The sequence below is a fragment of the Peromyscus leucopus genome, chromosome 20, assembly GCF_004664715.2.
Source record: "Peromyscus leucopus breed LL Stock chromosome 20, UCI_PerLeu_2.1, whole genome shotgun sequence".
Taxonomy (NCBI): Eukaryota; Metazoa; Chordata; class Mammalia; order Rodentia; family Cricetidae; genus Peromyscus; species Peromyscus leucopus.
In genome coordinates, this window is record NC_051080.1 from 64,155,925 (window position 1) to 64,178,243 (window position 22,319).

At 47.5% G+C, this 22,319-nt stretch overlaps 2 protein-coding genes across 2 annotated transcripts in view; both read right to left on the reverse strand.

Moving 5' to 3' along the window:
- Positions 1–131: 131 nt before the first annotated feature.
- On the reverse strand, positions 132–16,792 carry LOC114694824 (uncharacterized protein C8orf76 homolog). Its single transcript, XM_028871892.2, has 6 exons — positions 16,554–16,792; positions 14,535–14,630; positions 13,496–13,639; positions 9,388–9,845; positions 5,021–5,153; positions 132–472 (listed from the first exon to the last, which is right to left on the reverse strand). Exons 1-6 carry the CDS (start codon positions 16,668–16,670, stop codon positions 275–277), a joined length of 1,146 nt encoding a protein of 381 aa, XP_028727725.1. The 5' UTR covers positions 16,671–16,792; the 3' UTR covers positions 132–274.
- The window catches only part of Zhx1 (zinc fingers and homeoboxes 1), a 48,961-nt gene continuing 41,211 nt past the window's right edge, over positions 14,570–22,319 (reverse strand). Inside the window, exon 4 of the mRNA XM_037197795.1 lies at positions 14,570–14,630. The gene's annotated coding sequence lies outside the window, so the exon portion shown is untranslated. The remainder of the gene's footprint in view (positions 14,631–22,319) is intronic.

A 22,319-nucleotide genomic window follows, 5' to 3' on the forward strand; every position in this document is an offset into this window, starting at 1 on the left:
TCACAATCAACCCTCACAAAAGCTAGCTCAGCCCCTTTATCGTTTTCCCAAGAGCTGCCTGCTAGGTTGGCAGAGACCTACAAGACAGTACTTGAGGGCCTAAAAACACAAGAATAAATAGCAAAACTGAAAACAGATGAAATAACCTGGGAGAGAAGTGTTTATAAACAGTATAAAGAACCATCTTCATTTCAGTTTTCCATGATTACACAGACCTTGCCTAAAGTAAACAAGGACAACACAGCACAAGATGTTTGGGTCTTGACGTGCTTGTCTAAGCTGTGATCTGTATCTCCACGTGGAACTGATTTTCCAAGGAACAGAAATGGTCTTTGATCTTTCTGAACCACTTGTCTTCAAATTCTTCGGAGGATGCGATCACCAAGGCAGCCAGGGCTGCGGGGCCAACACACTTCACCTCTGAATGCACTTCATCTTTGATTTTCTCTGGGACAATGTCTTCCCCCATAGCCTGTAGCAGGAGAAGAGAGGGAAAGACTAGCCCAGTTAGCGGCAGCAGCCACAGGAGAAAGGTTATTTACCAGCTGTAAAGCAATTCACACAGAACACTCGGGGAGGCACTCTGATCTACTGAGAAGGCCTGGTCCAAAACTATCATCACACACGCCAGCTGCACGGTTTCCACTCTCACTCTCCCCAGGAAAGGAACCCCTAAGTCCTAAGGTGGCAGCTGTGCCTCCTGGGCTCCTGGAACACTGAGTGAACTTTTCTATGTCAGCCTGGTATGTTACAGTGCACCTGAGCGCTTCTCCCTCCTGGCCAGAGGCTGGGGCTGAAAGGGTAGGGGTACAGCCTAGGGTATGACGTGGGATACAGATCTGTCTCCTCCATGTTCCCCCAAAGAAGCCAAAGGCAGCAAAGAATCAAGCAACAAGTCGCTGTGTCCAGCTCTCACTGACTTGGAGACTCCAACCCTCCACAGCCAAGGCTCTCTAGGGCCTTAGCACATCCCCATTAAAGGCACAATGCTGCTCCCTCCTGGTCACAACCAAACTGCAGGGACAGACTCAAACCCTGGATTCTGGACAACTCAAATTAGATTCTAGAAAGCCCTTATGTAACCTCACTAAGTGATCCTTTGGTAGTGACAGTAAGCAAAATGGAGTTCTGACAAGGTTCAGACTCACCAGCATGAGAGTGTACACAACCATCCAGCAGGGATGCTGTGCAGGGAACTGGAGACACTAACCTAAGGCTCCTCCAACCTAGAGATCTCATGTGGCCACAAAAACCAGAAGTGCAAACAAAGAATGGCCCTTCAGAAACCACATGTTTGTGTGTGTGCACAGGTGTGGTGTATGCTTGTGTGTGCACATGTATGGTGTATGCTTGTGTGTGGTGTGTACATGTGTGTGCACATGTGTGGTGTGTGCGTGTGTGTGCACGTGTGTGGTGGCATATGTACCCTTGCTTGTGCATGCCAAATCCAAAGAAGAATTCTGCCGTCACTCGGCGTTACTCTCACTGAACCTTAACCTGGCTGTTCTGGCTAGGCTGGGAGCCAGCTCACAGGCCACCTTCTCTGTCTCCCAGTGCCAGGGTTACAGCATTTGGAACCATGCCTGGCTGATGTGGGGATTCACACTCAGGTCCTCTTGCTTACAGCATACGAGCTCGTCCCCACCAAACTACCTTCCTAGCCCCAAATAACACATTTTTTTATGTAAATGCCAATGAGATGCTGTGATTAATTATTAAACATTACTAATTCATCATTCTGAGGGCTTTTTTATTATTTCAATGTCTCTGAAATCATGAACTGATACATCATATTGTAAACGGCATGATCTTTCTCTTTCAGGGGCTTATCATATAATGATGTGTCTCACAAGTGACGACTTCTTGGATTCAATGAAAATCAGTTTTTATTTATTTAGAGACAGGGTTTCTCTATGTCGTCCTGGTTGGCCTCAAACTCATTATGTAGACCATACTGATCTTGAACTCACAGAGATCCACCTGCTGGGATTAAAGGAATGTAAAACCAGGTCTAGTCTTAAAATCAATTATTTTAGTCAGGTGTAGTGGCACACACCTTTAATCTCAGCATTCTGGAGGCAGAGACAAGTGGATCTCTGTGAGTTTGAGGCCAGCCTGGTCTACAGAGTGAGTTCCAGGATAGCCAGGTCTACACAGAAAAACAACTGTCTCAAAAAACCAAATCAAGCCGGGCGGTGGTGGCGCACGCCTTTAATCCCAGCACTCAGGAGGCAGAGGCAGGCGGATCTCTGTGAGTTCGAGGCCAGCCTGGGCTACCAAGTGAGTTCCAGGAAAGGCGCAAAGCTACACAGAGAAACCCTGTCTCGAAAAACCAAAAAAAAAAAAAAAAAACACCACCAAATCAGTATCTTAAACTATGAGCTAACACACCAGAAGTCATTATCTTAAAAAGAAGCTACTTGGGAAGCTGAGGTGTCAAATTTGAGGCCAGCCAGGACAAAACAGTGAGAAAAGGTGGCCGAGGGGATGTTAGTAAAACGCTTGCCTTGTGGGCATGAGGCCCTGCTTTTGGAATCCTGGAACCCACGAGAAAGCATGACATTGTGCTGAGCCCTGTAACCTCAGGGAGGACAAGATGGGAGGTAGAGAGAGGTGTTTCCTTGGAAGCTTCTGGGCCAGCAAGCCTACCTCTCCCTGACCTCTACATACATGCCATGTATGTCCACACCTGCATCCAAGCATTCACCCATACCCACATACGATAAAAGGGAGAATGAGGAGGGGGATCTTTGAACATGGGATGCATGATGAAATAACGAAGAAGAATACAATCCATGATAAATATATACACTGGATTAGAAATGGAGGTCGCCAGCAATGGCACATAATCTGATTTTGGGTGCTGCGTGAAACTAAGATTAAGTATTGAATTGCAACGTGGGAAATACATCCTATTTTAATTGTAATTTTTGGAATAAATAAATTCAGAATAATGACTGGAATGGTACTAATGTGACTTTCATACCTCTTTGTACTGGATAGTTTTATGTCAACTTGATACAAGATAAAGACATCTGAGATGAAGGAACCTCACCTGAGAAAGGCCTCCATAAGACTGGCAAGCCTGTAGGGATGGTCTTAATTAGTGATCATGGGGGAGGGCCCAGCCTATTGTGGGTGGTTCTCTCCCTGGACTGGTGGTTCTGGGTTCTGTAAGAGCAGGCTGAACAAGCCAGTAAGCAGCACCCCTCCATGGCCTCTGCATCAGTTCCTGCCTCCAGGTTCCCACCCTGTTTGAGTTCCTGACTTCCTTTGATGAGGAACAGTGATAAAGAAGTGTAAACCAATAAACCCTTTCCTCCCCAACTTGCTTTGGTCATGGGGTTTTGTTGCAGCAATAGTCACCCAACTAAGATACTCTCTAACTCTTGCTTAAATAATTCTCTTCAAATACAGACAATCCAGGCAATCACATCCACTTAGACTTCAATGACAGTGCTTTTACTAAATTTGAACTTGGGCTGATAGTTATCATCTACCATGGGAAGTGATATTTCTTTCCTACCTATAGAAGCACATAACACAAGCTTCCATTTATCTTTGCGTGTGTTCACGTGTGAGCATCTGTGGTGCACATGTGTACATGTGGAAAAGAGAAGGCAACCTTGAGTGTCATTCATCGGGCGCCTCTGCCTTGTTTTCAGTCTCTCACTTGGCCTAGAAGCCACATCAGGGGATGCTGCTCGGCAAGCTCGGCAAGCTCGGCAAGCTCGGCATGCCCCAAGGCTCTGCCTGCCTCTGCCTCCCAGTCCCAGCACTATTTTTTTAATGTGTATGTATTCTGGGGATGAAACAGGAAGAATGCATACCAGGAAGGAAGGGAGGGAGAGAGGGAGGGAGGGAGGGAGGGAGGGAGGGAGGGAGGGAGGAAGGAAGGAAGGAAGGAAGGAAGGAAGGAAGGAAGGAAGGAAGGAAGGAAGGAAGGAGAAAAGAAAGCCATCTTCGCTGACCACATCTACAGAGCTGACTAGTGCGGAGGCCGAGGCAGGAAGATCCCCTGAACCCAACAGTCTAAGACCAGCCTGGACAACACAGGCTGCCAGCTGACTTCACACAGGAAACGGAAAGTAAGCAATACCTGGCTACCATAACAAACACACAGTTTCCTAAAGCAATGGCATCAGGGCGCGCGCGCGCGCGCGCACACACACGCGCACGCACACACACACACACACACACACACACACACACACACACACGCACACACACACACACACAGTCGTTCTCATGGGAAAAGCATGGCTGCTGAACCTAGCGGCTGAGCAGACACTTCGGTGTGCTGACAGGCACCACAGTTAGCCATCTGTCTGTCTGGGTGTCTTGGGGACGTGACACTGTCAACTCTGGTGTGTACAGAAAGGAAGCGGAAGAGCTTGACCCATCATCTCCCGATGCCATCCTTCAACCGTGTTCTTTACAAACAGCCAGCTCCGAAGAGGCTGACGGAGGCTTAGACATGGCGTTTTCATTTCTCTGTGAACATCAAGAGAGTGTCAGGGCAGACAGAGAACACTTCTCACATCTGCTCTACACAATCTGCCACTGGCCTTCTAACCTCAGGGCGCCACAACCTCTCTGAGCCTCCATTTCGGATCTGCCTGTCTTCACTGGCTGGTAGGATGGGTGGAGGGGTGGGGTGTAAGACTGCTGCACAGGTACGGACACTTGACTATTAGTTCAGCACCAGGGTGACTCGGCAGCACAGAGATTGCCTAGCACGCACGAGGTCCTGGGTTCAATCTCCCAAAAACTCATCAGTCAGTTAATTCTACATTGAAACAGCTAAGAAGGGCATGTCACTTGGGATGCTCAAGGGGGCAGGTGCTAAGGACGGCTGATAAGAACAAGGGGTGACCCAAAGGCACACGGTGAAGAGGGACAGAAGTCCTTCAGGATGAGATAAGTCCTTCAGGATGAGATGAGCTCTGGCCCGGCTCTGGTATGGAGCAGCACAAGTCGGCGGGATGCTTGGCGCTGCGCCAACCTGAGGGGTACCCACCTCCTCCATCAACAGCACGGCACCGTCAGGGAAGCGCAGCTCCTTCACTCGCTCCGCAACTTCCTGCTGAGTCCTCAAGTTCCTCTCCAAAGCAAACGAGGTTTGCTGAGGCTGGGTGAGCTGAAGCAAAAGCCTGAAAAGCCAGAAAGTCTCAGCGTGAGAGGCTCCACCACAGGGCAGCAGAGAGCACACACGAGCTCCCTCAGCAGCTCCCTCAGCAGCCGGGAGTCCTGCCCGAAAAAGCTGCCTCCCTTCACATCTTCTTCTAAAAGAAAGGACCAGGACTCAGGGGTTCCCGCAGCTCTCAGTCTGAGGGTAGCATAGGTTGCAGGGAGTCTTTGTCTAAAAACAATAAGGCAGGCAGGCAGGCAGGCTGTTGAAAGCAAAAACAATTCACTGAGAAAAGCTTTCAGTCAGCCCCAGGCACAGAGTGTCCTGGGTCGGTTCCTGGGTTGCCGGCATCTGCTGACTCCACAGAGACTGGACCCCAAGGACCACTTAGCTTTGCTGGCGCACGTGAGTACCAAACCAGGGCCAGACCTCTGACGACCGCTTCACAGCTGCCTTACTATGAACGTGCCCAGTGATCCTACCCTGGTCTCCTGAGTCACTCACCCCATCTTCGGAGCTCAACTCCCCTTTCCTAATGAGGAGCCCGAGGGCTGGATGTCCCACAGGCACCTGGGTTTCCGTACATCAAGCTGACATCATTCTTCCTTGGACCCTGATCTGTCCTTCCCATCCTTTTGCATGATCCATCTCAGCAAAAAGCACCCAAGCCACGGTCTGCACCCAGGGCACTCCTCGGAGTCTCCTTCTCCTCACTCCCGTCCTGCCCACCTCTGCACCCAGGGCACTCCTCGGAGTCTCCTTCTTTTCACTCCCGTCCCACCCATACACCCAGCTGGTCGCCGAGTCCCATCTGTTCCGTAATGACACTGTTTTCTACTTCTATTACTACTGCACTATTTTAGGTCAGATCCTATCACTGATGACCACTGCCTCTCCACTGCTGTCCAAAGTTCCAAATGACCTCGTCTGGTAACCCACCCACCCACCCACGCCACCCCCGCCACGCACACACACCTGAATCACAGTTCGGATCACACTCCATTCAAGCCTCTGAATACTCTCTGGGCCTTCAAGGAAAGGACCGGTTCTGTATGGCACCTAAGCCAGGGGTGGCAGCCCACAGCTCCAGTCCTAGCACCGGAAAGGCTGAAGATCACGGTGGCATACAAGTTCCAGGCAAACCTTGGCTGCACAGTGAGCACTGCCTCAAAATCAACCAATAAGCAAAGAGGGTAAAGTCTTAAGCTAATAAAAAAAACCCAAACACAATGAAAGTGCTCAACAGCTCGGCATTTTCCAATAGCCAGCACTTCCCAGCTGCTTGCAGCAGCCCTTGCATGCAGTAGGCACGTTAGAGAACTTGAACTCCACACCCTCAGGCAACAGGCATTGTTCCCCATTCCTCCATCTGTCCAGATGAGGAGTCTCGAGCCTGGAGTTTATGGAATTGGTGCAAGGCCACACAGCTGGCCAGCAAACCGTCCAGGCTCACGTGGTCGACACCAGACAAAGTCCTGAACCAGGTCTGACTCTGAGTCCAGCCTCCTCCTCCCCTTGCCCCGGTATTGTGGTTTCCAGGCCTCCTTGAGCTTCTCCACATTGCTGCTCTAGCTACCCTCAGCAGTCTGAATGCATACTATAGGTTCACAGGGAGTGGCATTATTTGAAAGGATTAGGACATGGGGCCTTGTCGGAGTAGATGTGGCTTTCCTGGAAAAAATGTGTCACTGGGGGTGGTGGGCTCTGAGGTTTTAGAAATCTAAGCCAGGCCCAGTGTCTCTCTCTCTCTCTTCCTCCTGCCTGCCCAAGATGAAGAACTCTTCTCCAGCACCCTGTCTGCCTGTGTGCTACCATGATGATAACGGACTAAACCTCTGAACCTGTAAGCCACTCCAGTTAAATGTTTTTCTTATGAAGGTTGCCATGGTCATGGTATCTCTTGACAGCGATAGAAACCCGAAGACGGCTCCAGATTGTGTAACTGCTCCTCTATGCCTGCTAGCTGAGCTTTCTTTCTCTATCTCACCAAACATAAGAACATACCTTCCTCACCTGAGGAACAGTACACAGGTGAGCAAGACAACACAAAGAACTAAGCCCTGCGTAGACACAGGGCTTTGGGGCTATAAAATGACCCCAATATGCAGCCCAGAAAACCATGAGGAGTAATATGAAAGGATTTGTACAGAGCACCCAGTACTTGGTGGCCAGCAGCTGCTAAGCACTCCTCCCGAGGAGCATCCAGAGGCGCCCAGGCCTGGAAAAGGCTGGTTCTCCCCTCTGGTTGGTCTCCATGGTATTCTGCTCACACCAGGACACAGCCCTCAGCAGCTCTGCGCCAGTCACTGGCTCCATGTATATTGTCCTCAACGCGGTGACTGTTGCAAGGAAAGAGCCTCTTGGTTTGGTTTGGTTTTGTTTTGCTTTTTTTTTAACCATCTTTATGATGTGCCTGGCACACGTGCTTCGGGATGCAAGTGACAGAGTCACTGGGCATGGTGGCACACGCCTTTGCTCTTAGCCCTTAGGCGGCAGAGGCAAGTGCGTCTCTATGAGTCTGAGGCCAGCCTGGTCTACCCAGTGAGTTCCAGGCCGGCCACGGCTACAGAGTGAGTGAGAACTGTGCACAAAACCAACCAACCAAGCACAACATAAAAAAGTGATGGGGTCAGTGATAACTGGGCATCTGCTAATCTCTTTTTAATTCTTAGCAAGTTTCAATAGATTCTCCAGAATTATCATATAAAAACAGGACCTCCATTCCCACCAGTTTGTTTCTTCACTGACCAGTCACAGAACTGGTCAAAGGCATTCCTCCTTCCCGCTTCCCCCAAATCCACATATTTTAAGGATCCAAAGTGCTTGGAGTCCCCGGAAGCCAGCATGGGAGGCTCCGCTGCATGAACTAAGCACTAAGCACTATGTACTGTGCACCAAGCACTGGGTGCTCACTAGTAGCACTGAGTACAAGAGCAGGCTTTCTTCAGATTTCTGCCAGACACAAACAAGAAAGCCATTTCTGTAGAAATGACACTTTTCCTTTTAAATGTGTATACATTTTAATTGCTCATCACAGACTTTTTGTTTGTTTCCAATCTTAACACTCTATCTTGAGTAATAACAAGAGCTGTCTTTTTTTATTTGCATTTTTTTTTTTTTCCAAACAGGGTAATGACCACTGGGCAGTTTCTGCCTCCTGCCTGCACCATCTCCCCAAACTCCTGGGGTGGGCATTTGCTGTTTTCACTGAGCTGACTCCTACAGATGGCCCCACATCCTCCTCACATCACATGGGACTGTGGGTTTCTGATCTTTTCTTTTCTTTTCCAAGACAGGGTTCCTCTGTGTAGCTTTGTGCCTTTCCTGGAACTCACTCTGTAGCCCAGGCTGGCCTCAAACTCACAGAGATCCACCTGCCTCTGCCTCCCAAGTGCTGGGATTAAAGGCGTGCGCCACCACAGCCCAGCTTGGGTTTCTGATCTACAGGTGCAAGGGAATGTTTATTCAGAGGATGCCGCCTGAGTTCCTCAGAGGCCCGACCCATCCTCCCTCACGCCCCCCAACTATGAGACTTTGTCTTGTTCATTTGAGACAGAGTCTCACTACATAGTTCAGGCTGGCTTTGAACTCATGATCCTTCTGGCTCAGGCTCCCAAGTGCTGGAATTCCAGGTCTATACCAATAGCAATATGAAATGTTTTATTTTTTTGTGTCCCGTTGTGGTTTATATTCATTTCCCAGGTGGCTGGGCTTTCTTGTATTAACAGACATCGGGAACCATCTTGTCCACTTCTCAGTCACTGTGAATAGAGCAGTGATAACCACGGGTGCACAAGTATCTTTGGGGCAGGTTAGCTCAGAGTGCTTCAGGTATACGGCACAGCTGGGTCATACGGTACTCTTATTTTTGGCTTTTCTTTTAGGGTGGGTTTTTTGTTTATTTGTTTGAGAGAGCGTCTCTCTACATAGCTCTGACTGCCCTGAAACTCTCTATGTAGACCAGGCTGACCTCAAACTCACAGAGATCTACCTGCTTCTGCTTCCCAGGTGCTGGGATTAAAGTCTTGCATTCCAGGCCCTAGCTTAGTTTCACTCATTTTATTTCTGGATCCCTATATCTAAGTGGCTGTACTAGTCTATATTCCTACCAGCCTTGTATGGGATTCCTCATTCCCTGCATACCATGGATGCTAACTTTAAAAATTAACTTAAAGAAACAAATCTTTCCTCCTTAAAACGAAGAAGCAGCCTTTCTCCAAGCTCATCCTGGGTGCTGACATGCCCTCTCGGCTTACCTGGCGCGAACCAGAGAGGCACATGCCTTCATCCGAGCCTCCAGCCCTGCGGCTTCTCTCCATTCTGCCAGACAGTTCTGCATCTTCTGTGGAGCCTCCTCAGCCTTCTGGATGTTACAACCACTTGCCTCCATGGAAAGCACTGCACTCTCGGGCAAGGTTGCTGGGAAATACAGAAGGCGGCCTGTTCCAGAGTGCACACCTGAGGAACTGATAGCTTGGTTTCTTGAGGTGACACTCGTCTGTCCCCGAGATGATGTACACAACGCCGGTAGACCTGGCCCTGGACTCAGGTATGCCTCTGCCAATTTCCACCAGCTCCAAGGGTTCAGAGGATGAAGGGAAATCAGTTTTTGCAAGCACAGAATTGTCTTCTCCAAGCTCTGAAAACTTGAAAAAATAGCCAAGTGGAGGTAGAGCACCGTGGTTAGATGGTCCGTGTTGGTTGCTTTATTCTCCTGAGGAGAAGGAACAAAAGAATCTTAACTACAAAATGTTTTCATATAAAAATGGAAGCACCTAAAAGCCCAAGTTGTGTATGTTATAAACCAGAAGTATTTTTAGGTGCCATATGGATCAAGTGAACTTAATACTTCCACAGCTTTTGTGTTTCAAACCATAACCTAGGGCCAGTGAAAGCTGTGGCTGGATGGAGCATGCGCGCGCGCGCGCGCGCGCGCGCGCGCGCACACACACACACACACACACACACACACACACACACACACACACACAAATATGAATCCATAAATCCATAAAAATGATCCAGTAAATGGTCCTCAGCAACTCTTAGACACCTTTGTTAGGGTTTCTAGTGCTGTGAAGAGATACTATGACCATGGCAACTCTTATAAAGGAAAGCATTTAATTGGGGCTGGCTTACAGTTCAGAGGTTTAGTCCATTGTCCTCATGGTGGGTGGCATGGCGGCATGCAGGCAGACATGGTGTAGGAGAAGGAGCTGAGAGTTCTATATCTTGATCCACAGGCAACAGAAGGAATTTCTGTGTCACACTGAGCATAGCTTGAGCATAGGAGACCTCAGAGCCTGCCCCCACAGTGACACACTTCCTCCAACAAGGCCACACCTCCTAATAGTGCCATTTCCTTTGGGGGCCATTTTCTTTCAAACCACCACAACACCCCAATGCCATAATGCAGCAGCTCATGTATAAGTGGCCTGACAAAATTCAACACCAAAAACATAATGCCATGGATTGTTCAACTTTACCACAGTCCTGTTATGGTTATCTGGTGTCATGCTGGCGAGGCGTGAACTTGTGATGCCCAGTCTCAACTAACAACCTGATGGTCTGAGAAGCACCCAGGGGAGCATCTAAGAACAGTTCTAGAACATACTAGTTAAATGGGGTAGACCCCATAAGCTGGCTTCCTAGACAGAATAACAAGGAGAAAGAGAGAGCCTGCCAGTGCCTCTGCCCCACATCACCCTGCTGCCAGGAGAGGCTGCTGTCTCAGTTACATCCTCCATCATGTCACACCACCTCACTACAGCCCAGAAACACAAGCCCAGTGACCCCGGAGTATGGACTCTGAAGCCACGAGCACATCTCTCCCCGGGTCCTGTCTGTCACCGTGGTGAGGTCTGTGTGCATTTTCTTATTAGGTGCTGACCTAATGATTTCTTTTTAATATTTCAGAGTTACTAAACCCTGAGGTAATTTCCTTGAGGATTTGCAGGAACCCCATCTGCATCTTTGACTTGGCTTGGATTCTTACCCAGGACAAGCCTGAAGCTCTCAGCTTGGTACTGCACCCAAATGCCTTCCCTGCTGTCCCTGGCCACAGGAGGCTGCTCTGTGTCCTTCTGATCAGAAAACCCTTTTGAAGTCTCCTTAAGAGCCACTATCTCTCACCTAACCTGCCATATGGCAGATGCCCTGTGGGTTAGAGAAAAGGGTCCACTTTTTCCAAATTAGTCTGCAGAGAGCAGATGGCAGAGTGAAATTACCTTCAACCCGATGTGAAATCTAAGGGAAGCCCAGCCTGTCCAGGTCACACGCCTGCACAGAACAAAACCGAGTGTCAAACAGAGGCCAAACTACTCAGGATGCAGTGTACAGGAACCAGTAAACCACCCAGGATGCAGTGTACAGGAACCAGTAAAAACCACCCAGGATGCAGTGTACAGGAACCAGTAAACCACCCAGGATGCAGTGTACAGGAACCAGTAAACCACCCAGGATGCAGCCTGCAGGAACCAGTAAACCACCCAGGATGCAGCGTACAGGAACCAGTACAGCAGGCAGTGAAAGCCTGCTGAGTTCTTGGAGCACTCCCATGCCGAGAGGAAAAACATGAAACACACACATAACTTATTTGGTGACACCGTATCTACCCAAGCACTGGGCACGCCTTGCTTTAACTGTTTTCTATTGCTTACGGCAATAATAAGAGTCCTGGGTTCGATTCTGAGTTATAGTACACAGACATGGTACAGTGCCCTGTGTACTGCAGATGTGACCTAACCTGCTGAACAATGAATTCTCTAAAGCCAGGCTGTGCCTTTCTGAGCTGGCTCAGTGTGTAAAGGTGCTTGCTGCCAAGCCTGAGGACCTGGGTTCAAGCCCTGGAAACCACACGGTGGAAGGAAACTAACTCCCACCAATTGTCTTCGGACCTCCACACAGGCTGTGGCGTATGAATCCCCACCACCTCTAAGTAAATAGACAACATATTAAAAACAGTATTTTAATTATGCCTTTTTTTTTCCTAATAAGAACATGTCTGGATTATCTCTAGCAAATGCTCCACTTCTGCTATGATCTATAATGCAGTCTACTACTCAAAAACACGTTCCCACTGGGAAGGCAGGTATATGTCAGTGTGAAGTAGGTGCCACACACAGACCGTGATCCCTCCCTGACTCCTGCTTTTTTTAAAAAAATAGGGTACGCATATATACGCATGTATATATACAGACTAGACTGACTGGTCTTGAACTTGTGATGCTCTTACCACAGCCTCCCAAGTGCTGGAATTACAGGCATGCACTGGTATGCTGGGCTCTAGACTACAGTCCTGATAATATGATTAATAAGGTGAGTTTACTGGTGTGGTAGTTTGAATGTAATTGGCCTCCATAATCCCAAAGGGAGTGGCACTAGGCACTATCAGGAAGTGTGGCCTTGTTGGAGGAAGTGTGTCACGGCAGAAGCGGGCTTTGAGGTCTCTTTTGCTCAAGCTTTGCTCAGTGTGACAATCAGACTACCTCCTGTTGCCTGCAAAATGCAGGACTCTCAGCTCCTTCTCCAGCATCATGTCTGCCTGCACGCTGCCATGCTCCCAGCCATGATAATACTGGACTGACCCTCTGAACTGTAAGTGAACCACCCAATGAAATGTTTTCCTTTACAAGAGTTGCCATGGTCATGGTGTCTCTTCATAGCAATAGAAACCCTAACTAAGACGACTGGTATGCCAAATTAATAAAGGAGGGTTTGATGGCATGGTTGGTATGCCCCTCTTTGGACCTTAAATTCCATTTAAATGTGTTTCAGGGATTTTCCCAGGGCTGCAATAATAAAACAATGGGACTAGAGATGATTCGGTGGTTAAGAGCACGGGTTGCTCTTGCAGAGGACCCAGGTTTGGTTCCCAGCACCCACACTGGGTAGCTCACAGCCAGCTGTTCTCCAGCTCCAGGGGATCCAATGTCTCTAGGCTCCTGGGCACCTGCACTCCATGTCCATACCCACACTTGGATGCCAACACACACACACACACACACACACACACACACACACACACACACACACACACAATTAAAATTTAAAATATATCGTTGAAAAATCCAAAAAAAAATCACTCATAATCCTACCACTCTGAGTATATATTCCTCATAAAAATAAAACTTCTGAAAATGAGATTTCTAAGCAATAATTCTCATCTTAGCACAGGAAAAATATTCCAAGAAAATAATCACATCTGGTGCACCAAGCTTCAGCTCAATAACTGCACCGCTAATGGTTTCCCGCCGTAATCCCAGCCCACCAATCCCCCTTCCACTGGAGATCTGTTTTTCAGGGAGTGAACGACCCTGACGTCCTTGGTACAGGAGAGTGTGAGAACAAGATGGAGCCACTCACCAAGTCTGCTGCAATCTCCAGGGCTTCCTCGTGTCTCCCCAGGTGAGCCAGACACCGGGCCTGGCCTTCTTGGACATCCCTTTTCATGGCAACATTGGTAGACGGCAACTGTTCAGAGATCCCGGAGTATTCCCGCAGCGCTTTCTGACAATTATTAAAGGGAGGAGGGAGGCATAAGGAGGATGGGGAAAGGATCCAGTGCAGAGATGACCGTTGCCTACGCAGAAAGTAGTATTACAACTGACCTCTCCAATGACCTATGGGAGACCTAAGTGCTTCAAACAGTACTATTAATGTTCTTCTAAAGGGTAGAGACAGATGGCTGCAGGTCATAATGTCTACAACTATGGTAAATATCACAGCATTAGAGACAGAACATTCTAGATGCAAACAGAATAGGCTTTGAGTCCTAGATTTACTGGGACATGTGTGTGTGTGTGTGTGTATGTGTGTGTGTGTGTGTGTGTGTGTGTGTGTGTGTGTGTGTATGTGTCTTTTGAGACATATATAACTCCGGCTGGCCTGGAATTTGCTATGTAGATTAATTAGGCTGGACTTGAACTCACAGGGATCTACCCGCCTCTGCCTCCACCTCGCAAGCGCTGTGATTGAAGGCATATGCCATGAGGCTCAGCTATTATACCTTATTAATATTTGCACAAAGATGAGAGGGGACATATATGTGAAGCAATCTGGCATCTGATTGTTCACTCTTCCCTTTTCTGGCATATTTTAGGGAATTTGTCCCTGTGACATGCTAGAGAGTCACAGGTGAGTTGATATAGAGCCTAGGGAAACAGACCACAAGGACTCCCAAAATAGTCTTTGGTTGGAATTATGAAAAAACAGAACGTAATATGGACCCTAAAGAAAAGACCGGGACTTAGGATTCTAAGATCATCTACAGGCATCGCCGAAGACTAACTCCATCTCCACAAAGCACACTCCTAACCTGGCACACACTGCTCTTTACATGCGCCATTTTGATAAAACAAGAGCCCACTTCAAGTACCCTAGTCTGTCACGGGCTGACTCCCACCTCGTATTCCTGTCGTCGGTAGGCCAGGTCCCCTCTGAATTTCTTGAGAGTGAGAACTTCAGTATCCTCAGTACTTTCCGTCTCTCCATAAAACCACTAGAAATCAAGAAGACAGCATTTATGAGGAAGAGTGAAGCCATGCTTTTCCACATCACCATCAAAAGCCGGTTCCCATAATACAACCATTTAACCGCCAAGGATGAGACTCAAGCGAAAACAGTGGACCAAAAAATGGCTACATTTTCCTTGTTTTTTGAAACAGGGTCTCATTATGCCCCCCAAGTGCTGAGATAACCGCATAGACCAAATGATACATATGTGTAGTACATGTATATACAGGTGTGTGTAGGCCTGTGACTGTGGCTAGCCTGGCTACAGCAAGCCCCAGGGTGCTCCTGTCTCCACCTCCCAGTGCTGGTTGCCATGCCCAGTTTTTTATAAGGGTACTCGGATCCGCATGCTTGGTATTAAGCACTTACCCACTGAGCCACCAATGACAATCTCAATGGTGGCCTGACTTTTAAAAATCATTTTTTCAATAGATTATATGTGTGAGGTCACATCCAAGCCACTGTGAACATGTGGAAGTCCGAGCACGATCTGCTGGAGTCCGTTCTCTCCTTCTACTGTGTCGGTTCTGGTGACAGAGCTCAGGTCATCAAGACCCGGCTGCAGGTGACTTTATCTGCTGCGTCATCTCACTAACGGCCCAGGTTTTTGTTAAAATGATCACAAATACAGAGGCAGTGAGAAGACTCTGTGGGTAAAAGCACCTGTCACCAAGTCCGAGATCACCGACCCCTGGGGTAGAAGGAACAACCAATACCTGCAGTTTGTCTGGACTGCCACAGTGCCATGGCGCTCTCTCTCTCTCTCTCTCTCTCTCTCTCTCTCTCTCTCTCTCTCTCTCACACACACACACACACACACACACACACACACACACACAAATAAATGAATGAATGTGGATAAAAATAAATTCTTTAATGACCACTAGTATAAACATGTCAATAACATGTTTGTAAAAAAAAAAGCAAAAACAAGAAAAAAAAACCCACGTATTTTCAACCGCATCCTGTACGGTACCAAGGACTCTTTAAAGCAGTATCTGTTTTCCTTTAGAGCAATGAAGTGAAAGGGATTGACAATCCTATGCACAAGACACAGGAGGCTGTGATTACTACGCAACGGTGCTATTGTGAAAATGTCACCCAGGCACACAGAGAACCGAGCAAAGGAAATTACAATTGAAAGGAGGTTCTGGATATCTCTAAGAACACTTCCCTCTTCTGATTTAAACCCCCTGGATACAAAGTGAGATTGAGATTTAACTCCCGACGAAAGGACACAAAAAAGGATGAAAAGCATTTTGTATGGCCAAAGAAGCATCTACTCCCTTTTACAATAAAACCTGCTGAGGCCAAAGAAAGTCTGTCTCTAAATTCTAAGTTGACTCGAATGCAGTTAGCACATTCTGATGGCTTGGCTGTATTTCTAAAATACTTCACTCTGTACCACCGCTCATCACAAGCTTGCTAAATTAGTTTCTCTCCTCCTGAGCCACCACGGTAGGGAAAACTTCCTTCTATTCTTCAAACACCATGTCACTCAAGACTAGATATTTGAGCCACGGTTAACTTCGGCCCTCTGCAGCTATCTAGTCACACTGTTTTTCAACTAGCCATTCCCCACTTCTTAACAATAATATATAAACCTCCACCCCATTTTCATTATCCTATTAGAAAACGATGAAACTAAATTGGCTTGAAACTATTTTATTCTCCCAGACTGTCAAGAGGGTCCTGCAAGAATGCGCTGTTGACCATCCGGGCCGGGCTGGGGGCAGGGAGGTGTGGTGTGACGCTGGCCCCGGCCGGCCTGCGGGACCTGTGGGAGGCTGGAAGAGGGAGGCGGCCGTGCTCACAAGTCCCGACTCCAGGGCTGCGGGACAGGGGCGGGGGCTGGCCTCGCCGCAGGCCGGCTCCGATGCGGAGCGGCAGGAGCCAGCAGCCGTCTCACCTGTGGCTCGCACAGCTTGGCGCCGTAGGGCGCGGGCGGCTCGGGCCGCCGCTCCGGCCTCTGCTCGAACACTGAGTCCTCAAATTCGCCGCCGAGCACCCAGCACCCGGCCTCCATCGCGCGCTCTCGCGCGCAGCCAGGCCCCGAACCGAGCTAACACTTGCAGCGGCTCCCAGCCCCCAGCATCCGAGACGCGCGGCGGCAGCCAGCCACCGAGACGAGGTAGTGCCTAGAGCGGCGCCGGCGCGCAGCCCACCCGGAAGCGGTGGGCTGTCGGCCGGAGCGTAGCATTCTGGGAGTGGTAGTCTTTCAGCGGCCGCGCATGTAGGGGCTATTACCCAACTTGGGGGTCGTGGTGGAGCAGAAATTATTACCTGACTCTCGGGCTTCTTAAACCTCACAACAAAGAGTTTGACTTCTCCGTGTCAGGAGCTGAAAAGAGTACTCTTTCTCTGCCTACCTCGAAAAATCGGGGTCCGTGGGGAGCCGGCTAACTTAGGTACCGGTTTTAAACAGTGGCAGTATTCTCATTGTGTTACCCCTCCCCCATTTTATTTTGCATTTCCCGTCTCCTCCCAATAGCAACTGCGAGAAAGGCAGTAAGTAATTCCTGTTTTGTAAACGAAAATATTGGGCTTGAAGAGGTCAGGTAAACTAGCTGAAAAAGCCCCGCGTCTCTAAAGAAGAAACCAGAACTACTCAGAAATTTATAAAAAGCTAGACTCGATCTGACTAGCAGAACTCTAAGACTTTCCAGAAGTGTCTTGACTCTGGAAAGGAATGCAGAGCTAGTAATAAAGCTTTTTTTTTTTTCCTCTCACTTGCTCCCCTTCCACCGTTTGTCTTTTCAGGGTTCTTTCTTTAGCTCTATTTTCTACTCTCCAGACTCTATGGGCAACTTAAGCCACCTCCCCTGGTTTCAAAATCCATCTGCTCATGACTCACAAAATGTGGAACCTAGCTTCGTATTCAACAGACTCATCTGAAGACTCCACTTAGGCCAGGCGGTAACTACTGATGGATTCGTCCCGGGGAAATCCATGTTTAATAGTGAGGTTGTTTTGTTTTCCCATCAGAAATGCAATACTCCATATTAAAAAAAATTGGATATTATAGAAAAATATAAGAAAACAATACATAATACCACCACCAAGAAAAAAAAAATGAGGTCCCAAAAAGGAAGAGATATTTGCCCTAATTCTGGTATGTCGTCTTAGAAGCACAGTACTGGAGAACTGCAAGAGCCACGTGTGTCTGGCTTCAAGATCCTTGCTTTACTAGCTGTTCAACCCAGTGTGTAAAATGGGTATTGATTAAAGTAAGGCTTATAAAGCTTGTCAGATGGCCAGAGGGTGACATGGGTTCATTTAAAATCCCTGCCCCAGGAGCAGCGTAAGAGCAGAGCAAAAGGCAGGCGTCAGGGATTTCTTCTAGCCTTTTCTTTATGAAAGTTATTTGGTCCCGGAATGTCTTCCCCCCCTGCTCTGAAGCCAGCTGGCTCTAGACTCCTGCCCAACAACTAACTGAGCTAGAGCTTGTGCTGAGAAGGCAGCCAGTTGCTTTAGGTCTGCATGTGGGTAAGTGATGGTTCACTGCTCTTAGGGCTCAAGATTCCTGGGCTTAGTAGTTTCCAACCTTTTGCCACTAAGAACCTCCTTGATTACTTTACTCCTGCCGCCATGGCAGATTTGTGTACCAAATAAAGCTGTATTTATTGACTAATGATTGCTTCTCTTTCCTCTGAAAAGCTGAACCCAAATCCTATATAACAGCCAATCCAAGCTTCTACCCAGCTTGAGTCTACCAGCATTGCCTCGTTCTATGATAGAATTCCAGCTGAAAGTGAGAATGTAGCTGTTAGGACACTGGGAAGCCTGATGGACAGCAAACTAGTTAGAATTAGGACTTTGCCAATACTACAGTTTGAATTCCCCATTGCAGTTGAGGAGCCAAGGTCTGGGGGCATTTGATAAGCCCAAGACAGTAAGCCAATAAACAAGAGGGCATCGGACACTGTAACAGTTAAATCTATGTATACTTAGACAATGCAGGTGTTTGGTGGTAGAGCAGTGTTCTCAACCCTCCTAACGCTGCGACCCTTTAATACAGTTGACCCTTTAATACAGTCGACCCTTTAATACAGTCGACCCTTTAATACAGTCGACCCTTTAATACAGTCGACCCTTTAATACAGTTGACCCTTTAATACAGTTGACCCTTTAATACAGTTGACCCTTTAATACAGTTGACCCTTTAATACAGTTGCTCATGTTGCGGTGACTCCCAACCATAAAATTATTTTCATTGATACTTCAGAACTGTAATTTTGCTGTTATGAATCGTAATGTAAATACTTTTGGAGATACTTGTTTGTCAACGGTGTCATGAGCCACAGGTTGGATCACTATGTTAGAGAGTAAATGGGATTTCTACAACTATCAAACTGAGTGGTTATGATTTTTAAAAACCTGTTTCTACAGCTTAATAGCTATGAAAGTCGTATTTTTGATTGAGGTGCCTGTTTGAGTTGCCCATCACAAGGCAGCCGCCACCTTTTCAGGCAACACTCTGCTCACTTATTCCCCTCACTGTGGCATTCCACAAACTGTAGACAGTGGGAAGGTTAGACGCTGTCTTTTTCACTCTTGTAAACTCAGCTCCCAGACAGGCCTTGGCCAAAGCAGCTTAGTCATCCTGCTGAATGGAGGGGTGATGGTGAAGGCGGGGCACCGAGGAAGGCAGGAGAGGTACTTCTCAGCTGTGGCCACATGTTGGTATCCTGCCTGTGGTCTGGGGAGGAGAGCCAATGTTTCCCTGCGGAAGCGTCTCCCCAGCCTAGACCGTGAGCCTACCCTCGCTGCACGCCGATCTCAAGGGAGCCCTGCTCCCCAGCTGCTGTTCTCAACAGGCCTGCCACAGTCAGCCCTCAGTCTGCCCCTCCTCTTGCAACCCTCTTGTCCTAACCAGGTACCAACTCACCACTCCTTTGATCAGGAAGCCACCCCAACCCCAGTGCCCTTTACCTATGTGACCGATTCCCAGAATCCTTTTCTGACCTCCCCTCCCCTCAGCCTGGCCCCCATTGCCCCGGTCTAGGTTCACACACCATGTCCAAGGGCACTTGGCATTTCCAAAGTTTGGGGTTGAGGCTTTTTTTTTAATCTAATGTTCATTTGTCAGTCACCCACAGTAGACCATGAGCTCATTTAGGCCTTAACTAGGTCACTCACCTCTATGTGAGCAGTGTCTGGCACCCAGTCATTCCTGACTTCTGTTGAGGGGATCAATCCAAACTACACTTGCCACAGAGTATTCATGTATGGACTCTCTGCATCATTCCATGTGTCTGGGGGCCTATGTGTGTAGCTCTGTGCTCATGTAGAGACCATACTAACATGGGAGGACAGATGATAAACATGGACACAAGCAGGTTATTTAGTTACATATTTTGATATTGTGCTGGGATCAAGGTTTGGATGTGAAGTGTGTCTCACAGCTCACACTTTAAATATTTCATCCCCAGCTTGTGTGAAAGGCTGCCTGTAGAAGTGGGGCCTGATGGGAAGTAGGTCACTGGGGGCAGGCCCCTGAAGGTTCTATCTGCTTTTCGTTCCTGGCAAGGCCTCCTGTGTGGTGATATTTTATTTGTGCAACCCAATAAAGTTTATCTGAGGATCAAAGGAAAAAGCCAGCCACTATATTAAACATAGAAGTCAGGCAATGGTAGCACATACCTTTAATCCTATCATTCAGAAGGCAGGGATCTGTCTGGAGCTCTGTGAATTCAAGGCCACACTGGGAACAGAGCCAGGCGTGGTGGCACATGCTTTAAATTCCAACACTAACCATAGAGGTCTGGAGGTCTGTACAGACAGACAGGAAGTAACAGAGCTGGGCAGAAAGAGGAAGTGATGTAGCTGAGAGAGCAAATCAGATGGCAGAACAGAAAGGCATATAGGTGTGGGTATATAAGAAGTAGGTCTCTCTGAGCCGGGCAGTGGTGGGGAGGGGGCCAGAGCCAGACGGATCTCTGTGAGTTCAAGCCTAGCCTGGTCTACAGAGCGAGATCCAGGACAGGCACCAAAACTATGCAGAGAAACCCTGTCTCGAAAAAAAAAAAAAAAAAAAAAAAAGAAAGCAAGAAAGAAAAGAAAAGAAAAGTAGGTCTCTTTGGAGACTGAGGTGTCGGTGAGGCGAGGTTAGCTTGTGGCTTTTCCTAGTTCTCTGACCTCTCAGGTTTTCACCCCTATATCTGGCTCCGGGTTTTTATTTAGTAAGACCATTTAGCAATTTGTCTACACTCCTGGTCTGTCAAGACATGCAAAGCTTCCCCATACACTGCAGCCCTCGACTCAGACATTTGTGCTAAAATGCTGCCCTTGCGATACCAAACTGAAACCCCTCTGAGACCGTGAGCCCGAACAACCCATTCCTCCCTTGTTTCTGTCACCGTGAGCAGAGTGACTGAAGCAGAGCCTTTCTGGACTTATGTAGAAAAGGGCCTTCCATGATAGACCTATCTCTTTGCCTTTCTGACCCAAGCAGTTTTCCTTTGAGCTACCCCTTTGGCTCTATGAAGATGGTAAGTATTTCTTTTTCCACTTTTCCATTTTTTTCTTTAATTTTTTTAAAATTACATTTATCTATTTATTTGGGTGGGGGCAAATGCCACAGTGCCCATGTAGTAGTCAGAAGACAGCTTACATGAGTTAGTTCCTCCCTCTGCCATGTGGCTCCCAGGAGTCAAACTCAGGTCATCAGGTTTGGAGGCCAATGCCTTAATCCAACAAGCCATCTTGCTGGTCTTTTTGTTTGTTTCTTTTACTAAAAACTGTTCCTTTTATTTCTGACATGAATGCTATCCCACTAATTCTCATGAATAATTTACCAACATACATTTCTCATATTCTGAAGAATTTGTATAGTAGTACACTCATTGATTCAACTAAAATCTGTGTTTATATGCTGTAAGAAAAGTACTGTTTTCAGAATGGAGCATACAGTGGTAAATAAGACAGATAAGATCCATACACTCAGGGCTGGAGAGATGGCTCAGCCCTGAAGAGTACTTGCTGTCCTTGGAGGGGACCAGAGTTCCCTTCCCAGCACCCACACCAGGCAGCTCACAGCCGCCTGTTAACTCTAGCTCCAGGGTGTCTGGTGCCTTCTTCTGGCCTCCATAGGTACCTGCACAGAGGTATGCATATTGACAAATTATATACATATATATATAATATTGCTCATATATACATATATTTACACATTATTCATATATTTGTGAACATATTCATATTCATTATATGAATATAATATATATAAATAAAAGATTCTTGCTCTAGTGTAAGTTCTATTTTAGGAGGAGACAAATAATAATTAGTCTGTGTTCTCAGTGTGCAGCCCTACCTCCTAGATCCAGAAAATGCAGAAAAAGCCCCCATTACAAATTATTAGATATGTCTGTTCTGTCAGGGGGCTGCTGAAGGACTTACAAAGCATCTACTTACTTTATATATCCTGGAATTTTGACTAAAAAGCAGTGGGTGTTGTTTGAAAGTGTTAAAGAAAAACTACCAACTTCTAAAATCTTGGGGCAGATGACTAGTCAAGACAAAACATCACAAAGGCCTAAGAGAAAAGAATGGGGGAGATTCTTTGCAAATTGAAAAGTTCTTGTGCATTTGGGAGACTTTAGAAAGCTCTGCATATGCTCAGAGCAAGATGTGTGCACAGAAAAGACAAAGCAGGACACTAAGCTCTTAGTCTGGG